Consider the following 12,624-nt stretch of genomic DNA (forward strand, 5'->3'; position numbering starts at 1 on the left):
CTGTTTGTATACGTTTATTATAATGATCCGCGCTTATACAATACATATAACTTATAAGGTACCTTTATACTATTTGTACAGTGTAATGAATTTGTTAACACATATTTTCAGCGTCCAATAAACGAATTCGGCTACACTCAATATGCTGAACCCCAAAAATAAATTTGCAACACCGCCCAGTGCCACTGCAATGTAAATAAATAATTTAACTAAAATAATTGGAAACTTGATTATACAGTGTATTAAATAAGTTCAATGCTTGAATTGAGGGGGCGGAATACCTAAATTATTTTTTTTTAATTATTTAGCGTAACTCTTTTACACATCTTAATCGATATGACAATTTAAATTTACTGGTAAGTATAATATTTTTACACTTGCATTCCCCTTTTAATTTTTTTTATAATTCAAGCACTAACCTACTGTTCGTTTGTTAATAGTTAGTATGTATAGGTATATCCATCAATTTCCTATATACCCGTTACCCACCCAAAAGATCGGTCCAAGCAAAAGTTATGTCCCTTTGATATTTTTTGGAACCCAAGTTTCCATACGCCACATCTAAATAGCTGAACAACTTCCAAGTAGACGTTCTTTGATCCGGAGACGACTCCATCTCGATTTCATGCGTTGTCTCGTAACAAGTAGGTAAGCACTGTGAACAATCCAGGGAATCGCGTATGAGTCGAGACTCGAAACCAGGCGTGCCTTTGGGTGGTGTTAGCATTCTAATGTGACCTGCAGAACAAACGAGTAATATATATGTAATTATAAATTAAAAACAAATAATGTGAATTATATATGTCACGGTAATAGTATAACTTTACTTGGTACACATAATGTATTTAAACTAACTTGATACACACAATTTAAAAACAAATCACTTGCTTAACAAATTAAAGATTCTATCACAATTAATTCTTAAATTACATAAAAAAAAAATATCCAAATATGGACTTAAGTATACCTATGAAATTTCGTATAGGTACTTAAAACTTCCAATCATCAGAATTTGAATAAATGCATAATTTACACCTGCATAATATGATATTGTATAATAGAATTCAACACCAATAACCTATATAATGTTCTCCGTATTATATTATGGTAAATTTATAATATAGGTAATTATAAACTAGATATTATCGCTGTATTGTATAGCCGTATATGGTATATGTATGTCATTACTTAATCGATAGTCTTTACCAATGCTTGAATTGGAAAACGTAAAAAGGTGGGGGGATATTTAAGTATAAAAAAAGATGTGAAGATTTAAATGCTTTTACATAGAATATAACTATATAAAAGGGGGACTGTTAAAATATTTTTAAAATAAAAGAGGCATAATCCTGCATCTCTCCACAATTCAAGCACTGGATACAAGAATGTTCACACATCATAATATATTGTTATAATTTAGTGATTTAGATAATTCATTTTTACTCACGAGTATTATGGTTTATGCAAGGTAGATCTGGTATACCACACATTGGTTTCCCATCATCTATATAAAATAAATATACGTTCTGAGTTACCTTTAACTATAATAATAATAATATTAATTTAATTAAAATCATAACATTTAATATCATAACTATTACTATATTATGTCTACACTTATATGCATATAACCGGTCGACAACCAAGTAAAAACATGCATTAGATAATAGTAAATTAGTAGATAAGTTATAATAATATGTTTCAAACTTTCAAAGTTACAGCTAAAGGTTTTCTTGTTTGTATTTTCATAGAACGCCCAATTCCATATGCAATATTTAATAATAAAAATAACCTCGTTAATCTTACTCTCTCAGGAAAATTAGCTTAAGGTAAGTAGCAAACAGTCTTTGATAACAAAGACATAACCTACCACTGCTAATCTTAAACATTAAGGTTCTGACAAATTTAGTAGTGCCAGACATTATAATTTATAATACACTGCGTCTGCGAAAGAAGCTTAGCCTAGCCTTAGCATATATCTATACTAGTATACTACACTTACCGGGTTTTATAAAAAAATACATGTGACAACCGCACGTGAACAAGATAAATTCCATACGGCACTGGATCAGACACGAACTCTGCGTATACACATGGTAGATGTATAACTCTCTTTCATCCGGAAACACGCAGCCCCTCGCCGCCACGCTTAGATCTTTTACTCGACTGCTGGTGACGGTTATCACTGGCGAAATCATTATGTTTAGTCGTCGACCCTCTTCGGATTTTAACCATATACCGTCTCCCGCGTTTGGAAACTGATACGATGTGTGAATTATAACCTGTACATGTTTATAATTATAAGATTAGGTACGAACTGTTGTAGGTATCGTCTTAATCGATTTTGTATATTTCATCGTTCGTACCCTAGCACCGTCTTTGTCACGCTGTCCCAAGCCCAACGATTCAGACATATTTGTTTTATACAGAAACACTTCTAAACCCGTGACTGTACCTACGGCGGTGTTTCTCTTCAGTTGACATCCGGGATACATATAGTCATCTTCTTCTACGATACCTTCGTTTTCCAACACTTCAGAAAGAGGACTGTAAATGTTTATTGGTAATATTATATTATGTTTTGTGTGTTTATTTATTATAGTATATATATATTATATGTCATGTTTTATACTTCAGAGGGTTTTAAATCTTAACAGAACCATTGTTAAATCATGTAATTAAAGTTATATTCATTGGCTTATCACTCTTACCAATGTTTTCCTGCTTCAGAAGTCAGAGAATTGAACGAATAACAAAATCCTTCCTCGGTCCTCTGAAGTGAAAACACGTCGTCGCAACATGATATAATTTCACCATGCCATTTGCACCGACCAAATAGTTCATCACATGTTGGCAGTGTGGTTAACATAAAATCGGTCAAATTTATATCTCTGAACAAGGGCAACAAATGTTTGGACTTCGATACATATTCTGCCATTCGAAAATAAGTTGGCTGTTGCATCGTCGATAAAGCGCTCATTACATACACTAGTTCAGTTTTTATTGTATCGTTGTCGATACTGATGAACCTACGAAATAATGGATATCTATTACAACAATATTATAACTATTTTTCAAACGGATGGTTTTTCGAAGTTAAAAGCCTTTGTGAAAAAGAAGCTTTTATTGATGTAAGTATATCGCATAGTTGATAATTTGATTACTTTGAAAAGTATTCAAGAGCTTTTGTCTTTTTGACCTTGATCGCTGGACAAATGGTAATCGAAGGAAATGGAAACTCGTACAAAGGCACATGGGTATCTTTAACTGCCAGTTGTGTAGGCATGGAACGGAACTTGAGCCATAACTCGTTACCAATATAACATGCTGACAGTCCACAAATGGTTAACATTGTAATCCAAAAAAATCTGGAAAAAAACTTCATAAAATAATATTAAGCGAGAAAGATTTGCTCATTGAAAACTAGTACAATTTGTATGTTTTCCGTATAACAACCATATTAATAATTGATTTAATTTTCTATTTCAAAATAATCTTTTTCGTTTATTATAGTATGATAAATTAATTTTATTATTAGTTATTACTTTGTTAGATAGGATGTGTTATGATAAGTTTTAAATACGTCACTGGTATTATATTTAATATTAATACAATATAGAATGGTTACCAATGGCGTATAGATATACGTCATAACTTTTGTTTAGGGCAAGGGGTAGATCTTAGAAAAAAACTAATCTATTGTCTATGAACGAAAAAAATCTTTTTAGATATTAATAATGCCCTAAAAATAGGCCATGGAGGGATCAGACCCCACATCACGCCTCTTGTATAATAATTACTTTCAAATGGTTATTATCTTTTTAGTGTTTAACACTTACTGCAATATTTAATTTGTATTTATATGACAAGTAATTTATTTTAATATAATAATTTGCTTTTTGTACAATAAGTACAATTAGTAATTAGTTATATAAATCTAATAAAATTGCATTGAATAACTAAGTGATATAATGTCGTGGTTTCTTTAGACATTTTTACAAATTATAATAACAGTATGTCAGTATTAGATGAAAAAAATTATCATTTTACGATAGTTTTAATTGTGTATTGTAATTGTAATAATAATAAAAATAACTAAGAAAACTAAAATGTCGTTAGATTGAAATCAAAGTAGTCTATTATTTAATTATATATAAAATATTTAATACATTTTACTCACAATAGGTTATAGATACAAAAGTATTATACTTAACTATTATACTCTTCGACCTTTGTCCTTTACTGCAGTTACCCATTTGTTATGTCATATACTAATAGGTACAGCGTTATAGAAAGTAGAAACTATTTTAACTGTTTAAGTATTAAACTAGCACTAGGTATAACTTTTAAAATTAATACTGCGATCTAAATAATATATTTAGGTACATTAAAATTATGTAACATAGGTACCACAATAAAATTTTTAATTACCTACTTATATTGTGATATAGTAAAAGAGTAATTTTTGGCGTACCTACCTACATATTTTATCACCACCGCTGTTAAAGACTAGAATTAAAATATGGTCCAACTGTACATCATTAAGAACGAACAAATTTATGTCTAAAGAAGTACATATAAGACATATGTAATATTCTTAAAAAGTTTTCCCTTTATATCTATATTATTATGTGTTATGATAGAAATACTTCTGACTTGAATATTATAAACAACCATTAAATAAGTACCTACCTGTCTACTTGCCCACGTAACATTCATCAAACGGAAATTATATGCTCAAATTTAGTTTCAAAAAGGATTTTACTATTCTATATTTAAGTTATACTACTATACTTTAGATATTAACTTAATAATAATTGTACAAATAATGTTTATATTTTTATACATCACGGTCTCGTATTTGCGTGTTTAACATTTTTGAAAATATTTGTTAATCGTTCAACCATACATTATTGAGTATAGGTAACAATAAACATAAAACAATATGACATTTATTAAATTAATTAAAATATATTTACAATACAATTTAGTAAGTAAAGATGTAAGAATAATAAAAAAACCTTTTGCAATGAATGTAAACATATTCTATCACTCTGTCACTTCTAAATTCTAAATTAATATTTATTTTTCTTATTAATGATGTAATTGAGTTAAAATGTTAAGTGGTAATAATTATTTACTAAACATATTATCACATTATTACTCTATTTCAGTAACCACAAGTCTTTTCGCACTCTTTTAGAGTTATTTTCTTATACTCTAAATGAAATGACGGTATTATGTATTCTAATGTTTTATATAGCTTGCTCCGTCTATGAGCACGTTTATCACATTAGGCATTCTATAAACGCAATCCAAATAGCAAACATATTCTCATATTTTAATAATGTGTGGAATTTTTAGAATAATAAATTTTAAAAAATACATCGCTGTAAAACCGAATGGAATTTAAATTTATTGTATAATGCATTATGGAAGACGATGTTTAGAATATTAAGACTGATGTTATATCGGTAGCGTATAAATGTGTTAGGGATTTGTACCCACCCCAAATTTAAAAAAAATAACGTAATAGTTTACAGAGTATGATATAATTATACTAACCTATAACTCATATTTATTACCATAACGTATGTAATATCTAATATTTAATAGTATTTATTCTGCCGTACAAAATTATCTTAAATCTGCGGACGATCCCTCTTTGCCGCCATAAAATAATTAAATCTGCACCGCCGAAAGTGAACGCACTATATGTAAGAAAGCACACATATTATGCCTTATTATTGTATATACAATATAAACAATATATATGTATAAAATCGTTTAACATAGCCATCTAAGTCTAGCGATGGTGGCATAATAATTATCAAAGTAATACCTAGCTAACCTAGCCGCGTAAACGTTAAATAGACATTTTTATATATTATTTTTATATTTTGAGGGTAAAGGTGATTTTTTACAGATCATAAATAATTACTATATTATGTGTTTATTTTTTTCTTAATAACGTGGGTACACTTCTTTTGTGGTTTTTAAAATCGTTACATTTATCTATGTATAAAAAACACTTAACAAGTATATAATATCATAATTGTACCTATAAATTATGCAAATCAATATCTAAGAGTGTAGGTATTATTATATTAATTTTAATTTCAAACTCTTGAAAACATAACATTTATTTTGTGACAATCGTAGTTGGACATTATAGTATTGATATTATATTAAAAAAACGATAAGAGTGTTCTCCGTATAGCAACTATACTTACCTGCATTATGTACTATACAGCTAGTATGTTCTAGACTAGATTATTCAAATAATTCAATTTGTTGAATGCACTTATTAATTGTTATTAAAATATTAATGCTGGGTATACGGTCATATAATACGTTGTAAGAGTGGAACAGAAGGGTACTTAAATATTCAGCAGTCAATAGTCACTGCTTGAACGACTCAGACATCAAATATAAAGTGACCTATATGGCTATATATTATTATGACATTGGTCCATTAAATTAATCTTGTTAATCAAAATATGTTTATTCATACAGCATAAACAAATAGGTATAATATATTATAATATTGAGTATATTACATGCGACTCGTTATATTATTAGCTTTTGATTGATGAACTTCAATTTAAAATTACTGAAAAATATATATATTTAAATAGCTATCTATTTAATTATAATTGTAGCCTGTAAGGTGTACTTATATAAAATACCATAATAATAATAATATAAAAAGTATATATACATAAGTTATTTAGTTGTAATAACTTATCAGGACGACGAACTGTTTTTTATCAGCCTATCTAACGATTCTAACATATATATATGTTACATACAAAGTCCGGAATAGTACATTTCGCAATTTGTACAGTGATTTTTGTACACATTGCGAATTGTACAATGTTGCTGTACAAAGTAACTAGATTGTACAAGTTACATTATACAATTTGCGATGCGTACAATAATCACTGTACAAATTGCGAAATGTACAATTCCGGACTTTGTAGGTAAAATTTATATTAGGTGCATAAATTTAAAAACATAATTACTATATTATAATAATTCAGAAGGTTATTGTACTTTTTATGGCTTAAATAACTGAAAAAAGAACACAAATTGCAAATATGTTCAAAAAATTTAATGTGACGTTATAAAATGCGTTATAAATTGTGATTTTCATTGTTTATTCAAATTGTTGGTGAATTATTAATAGAAACTAAGTGCTTCATGTTTTATATTGCTTGCACATTCGCTGTGACATTAATAATCATACCTATCTATAGGTAATTGCTAGTGTTTGAATTCTGAAATATTTTTCCATAAACATATAGTATAGGGTGAAATATTTGACAAAAACGTGTTGTATTGAATTTTTTTTTAATACAATTATTGATAATAATGATTTACTAGCTAATAATAATATATCCCATAGATTTAAAGCTTTAATCGTATACAATTCCTTATAGGCTTTTGATAATTTATATATTTATAAATGGAATGATAAATGTTCGTAAAAATAAAACTTATTTAAAAAAGGAAAACAAAATTTATTAAAATACTAAAATATTTCAAAATTGTAAATTTCATAAAATGTTCAAACACTAGTAATAGCCAATAGATATTATCTACGGTTTAGGTAAATGCCTGTAAGAGCAAGTACACAACACGCTTGTGCAGCACGAATAACGAACACCTGTTCGTGGTAAATCAGAATTCTAATAGCACATTTTTTAAATGTTCTAAGGTCTAAAATTCCCCACAATGTATAAAATTTACATACAAATCCCTAAAATATAATATAAAATGTTCGAAAAAATATTTAAAAATTGTATTTATAAGTTAACAGTTAGTAATTGATAAATACCTATATATGCAAAATAATAAAATGTATACCTAATAGCTATTTTTAAATCATACTAGACGAACCAATAGTTTAGTGTACAATATAAGGCAGGGAGTCAAAACGGGTTAAGATATTTCGGGTTACGGGTTTCGGGTTCCACACCAGATAAATTTTTTTGCGGGGTTCACGTTTTAGGTTTAACACCGGGTAAATTTTTTGCGGGTTTTGGATTTCGGGTACAAAAATCGGTAAAATGTTTCCGGTTGATATTTTTTAGTTAGCCAGTTTTTGATATAACGGGATCAAAATTAAAATTATTGATAACAGACAATATTTTAATTTTTTTCACGATTTCGGCTCAAATTGCAGCAAAATAAGTTCAATAATACTTATAGATCTTGAAATAACCCTTAAAGTCTGATGCATAAAGCCTAAAGGTAATACATTTAATTATATTTTATAGATACAATAAATTGATAGTTGATAAAAATTACTTATTAGTCATTAGTAGTTAATGTCACATTACTCGCATTAATAATTGTATTTCACTTATTTATTCTTGGTCGTGTAATAAATATCTTTCAAATTTCAAAACCGAGTAAAATCTTTTTTAAGATACTGGGTTTCGGATTTGAAACCTGTGAACATTTTTATCGGGCGTAGACCCAAAATATGGTCTGTTTGGGTGAATAAATATATACTGTTTGGGTGAGGGTTTATTCAATTAAAAATACCGTTTGGGCGAATATATAAATAAGGTGTAACAAGACTATTTGACAAACTTCCATAGCAAATGTTACCATATTTTTTAAGTAGTCCTGGTGCACCATTGTATAACGTTTGGGTGGTATGAAAATGCTTAGGTATAATATACACCCAACAATTAATTAAACAAAATCATAAAAAATATAAATAATTAATAATAAGTCCTATTAAAAAAAATATAATATTATTATATAGGTATAGGTAGGAATCTACAGATCGTAAGTACAATTTGAGGGGGTTCGGGGGGCTAAGCTTCTTAAAATAAATCATAGCCCCCTCCCCAAAATGGTTTGTATATATCCCCTTCCACAGTTCCACCTTTATATATCTCAGGGATATGCTACAATCAAAAAATTATAAATAAAATTACCTATAATATAATTAGTACATTTTAAAGTAATCTATTGGTTTTCTTTGAAAATTCTCATAATGTACATTCAACAATTAATTATTTAAATTGTCTATAATAGTGTAATTAATAATGATTAGGAATAATATCATCTGTATCTGTCACCAGGTTTTTACCTCGCATAGGTAAAAATAATTCCATTCGCCCCAAACGGTATAAATGATAGTCGCCCAAATGGACTCTTATTTTTTGGTCAAAATTATTATCTTCGCCCAAACGACCACCGCCCTTTTTAACGAGTTGAGAGTTTTGTGTTAAAAATCAGATAAATATTTTTACGGGTAACGGATTTCGGGTAAAAAAAATGGATAAGATTTTTTCCGAGTTACGAATTTCGGGTACGAAACCGTGTAAATTTTTCCCGGGTTCAAAACCATTTTGACTCCCTGACATAAGGTACAACTAAAAGAAAAAAATTTGTAAATTGTATAAATATTTTTACTCTAAGTATAATAGGTATAGGAAAATGTATGCTATACATCGTACTCGTCATAGACATAGAAGGACATTCCTGCAGGGAAATTTTCTCTATGGGAAAAAATAATGGAAGGATAAAGGGCGAAGGAAAAAAAATTGAGTTAGATCATTAACTTATGTATAAATAAATATATATGTAATCATAAATAAGAGACGTAACCAATAAGGAGTTTTTCAAACCCTTCCCTCATTGAAAAAAACAGTCATCATTGTATATTATTATAATAATATTATCTATAGTTAACATAGGTATTATTATAAAGATTTGTAAATCCTAATAGATACCTGAGATCTGTATACTTTTAATGATATAATAGATACCCTTTACAATTACTTGTTATTTGAGAAAGTTTACTTATTAAATTAACAAAACATTATTTTAAATAGGTACTTAAAAAATATTAAATAAGTTTATCTTTATTAAATTCATTTGCAAAATTTTAGCTACATAAAACATGCAGGTTATAATCTATCTGTTGATTGTGAAGTAAACTATTTTCGTTTGTGAAGACAAAATTAAGATAAAATAATTTTTGTCCTCTTAACAAATTACTATAGAATACGTCCCTGTCAAACGCATTCATGAAGGTATATAGAATTTCATTTCATTTACTGTATTGTCGTGTTTTTCATTATTCGCATTTTAACATCATATTTTTACACGTGGTGACCGTTTATATTAATTATTATTTTTATTATTATATATGTATATTTACAGTAACATGTAACATAAATCACATAATATTTTTAGCGTGCATAAACGTTTCGCAAATCATATTATATTATATTATATTATATATTGTGTACATAACTCCAATCTCTACTTCCAGCTAATATCAAGCTTGAAGAGCGCACGTAATGGTGATTTAAAAAGTAAATACGTTTTTAAAAATAAACAGTATGGAAAAATTGTATATAGACACAATATTATTTTACCGCATAACAGTGTGTAATAATGATACAAATTATGATGCACACAAATAACTGTTATAACATCATAATTTATATGTATGGTAATTATTTATTTAACTGTATATTATAGTAAATTTTTAATTTGATAAAATAAAAAAAAAAATAAAAAATAATAATTTGATGTATATTAAGACTATACGATCATTCAAATTGTTAACTCATAACTTTTTGACTCTTTATAAAATTGTATTATTTCAAAAAAATATTTCAATATTATAAGTAAACCCATTAAAAATGATTTTATTTTTCAATAAGTGACTGTTGTAGTATACTAGATACCTAGTATTAACTATTAATTTGAAAAAAATTATAAATTTAAACCATAGTTATCAGAGCTAGTATATAAGGTTATTAGAAACGTCATTCGACTTTGAATAAATTTTATTAAAAAATTAATAAATTTGCTTACGAATATATAATAGGGAGGTTAAATATGTCACCTCGTTTTTAAAATATACTTTTAGGACTCCACCACTGGATATTGACTTAAAGGATATTTTATCAACACCAATTTATACATAACTTATCAGGGTCGACCTGGGTAACCCGAGGGCCCAGGCAAGAATTATTTTCTGAGGTCCAATAATTGTATACTGTATTTTTGGGTAACACAGTACAAGGGCTCAGGAACGGCAAGGACCCAGGCAGGAATCCCGGGCCTCCGGCCCTGGCCAGGCCGACCCTGTGACTTGTGTTTATTTTCATAATCTAAAGCTGAAAATTTTCTAAAAAATGTGAAAGCTTCCATATTATATATTATGCTATAGACAATGTAGTGGACAATTTGCTCTAAGACTAGACAAATTTGACTGTAAAATATTAATTTATCATTGTATTAAAACAAAAAATAACTCACTTCTCCAGCAGACCGGCTTTGGATATGTATCGCATTCCGTGTACCGTGCTGTGGCTGGTGTACTCGTCGATAAGTACGCACGACGATTTCGCGACGGTTGCCACTCGGCCACCAGACAACTGCATGGCGGCCGGTGACATCCTCGGTAAGAAATTCCGCCGTACTATGCTCCATCTCTGGACGCCGCCATCATTTGCCAACATCGCGTTTGCCTGGTCGAACCCACGTTAGGAGTAAGTATTATCAAAAATATAGATAATAATATAATATGTTTCTTCAACCCCGTTAATATTAAACTAGTATATATAGTTCACAGTAATACGAATAACTATTATCGAACAGGTCGTTACACATAAGTGTGTCTTATGGCAATCCCACACGGTGGATCCTGAGCGCTTCGAGTGAATTTTGTGACTGCTAAAAATTAGCCCAACTCACGCCACCGAATCGTATAGAGCGATGAGCGTGTTCAATTGACAATGAAAATATGAAATGCGTTGTAATAAGACGTATCTGACGAATCTCCTCGCTCGTTGATAATATACCTCCACTCGCTTATAATAAGAGTGTACGAGCAAAGGATTATTTTTCATTCCACGTGCGATCGCATTTGAAGTGCTCAATGCCATACAAGTATAGGTACAACATTTCGTATACTCGTATATTATTATGTGTATACCAAGTACTTGTGTATATCAGTCTCTGGCAGCTGCCTTATTGATGACGACTCAAGTCGTTCTATAGCCACCACTGTTTAGTTGTATTAACACTCACAAACACAAACACACACACACACACATATATATATATTGCAACTATATGGTTACACGCATATTATCGCAGCTCATTATTTATAATTTACTTCTTTTCGTTTCGATTTTTTTCTTTATTACTGTTATTCTACAACTCATAAATGGGTCGACCACGAGAGTTATATAGATACCTAGGTATTTTAATGCTATAATGGTTTTTTCTTATACATATATTGGTATAATACCTCAGACTATATTATACCAACTACTGCAGCAGTGTTTGCATACAATTATTTCACGCAAAGACGACGGCCGCCGTCGTTATGCACATTATATAATACTACACGCCTATACTGTAATATTGTTTTCACTATATGTATATATACTCTTACTCCGATTCTCGTGCCCCGTAGACGTTTATTTTATTTGCTTTTTCATAATATTGACGAGGGGCGTCCTTTTCGCTTCTTGGGCATACTGAGTTTTCTCAATCATTTTCACGCATATACAAGCACACTGTTATATTATAATATAATATATTATATTTATAATTACAACGACTTCGTATTGAAAG

General features: G+C 29.1%; 1 protein-coding gene across 1 annotated transcript; it reads right to left on the bottom strand.

Annotated features, from left to right (window-relative positions):
* Positions 1-4: 4 nt before the first annotated feature.
* On the bottom strand, positions 5-11,991 carry LOC132922077 (sodium channel protein Nach-like). The gene is made up of 8 exons (XM_060985403.1): positions 11,299-11,991; positions 3,165-3,368; positions 2,712-3,029; positions 2,367-2,547; positions 2,003-2,282; positions 1,448-1,504; positions 490-738; positions 5-185 (listed from the first exon to the last, which is right to left on the bottom strand). The coding sequence occupies exons 1-8, from the start codon at positions 11,499-11,501 to the stop codon at positions 70-72; spliced, it is 1,608 nt and encodes a 535-aa protein (XP_060841386.1). The 5' UTR covers positions 11,502-11,991; the 3' UTR covers positions 5-69.
* Positions 11,992-12,624: the final 633 nt, after the last annotated feature.

Source organism: Rhopalosiphum padi, chromosome 2 (assembly GCF_020882245.1).
Source record: "Rhopalosiphum padi isolate XX-2018 chromosome 2, ASM2088224v1, whole genome shotgun sequence".
NCBI classification, from domain to species: domain Eukaryota; kingdom Metazoa; phylum Arthropoda; class Insecta; order Hemiptera; family Aphididae; genus Rhopalosiphum; species Rhopalosiphum padi.

Coding starts and splice junctions, on each gene's coding strand:
- LOC132922077 (XM_060985403.1), bottom strand. CDS start 11,501: ATGTTGGCAAATGATGGCGGCGTCCAGAGATGGAGCATAGTACGGCGG. Junction 3,030..3,164: donor GCTCTTGAATACTTTTCAAA/GTAATCAAATTA, acceptor ATTATTTCGTAG/GTTCATCAGTATCGACAACG. Junction 2,548..2,711: donor TCTGAAGCAGGAAAACATTG/GTAAGAGTGATA, acceptor AAACATTTACAG/TCCTCTTTCTGAAGTGTTGG.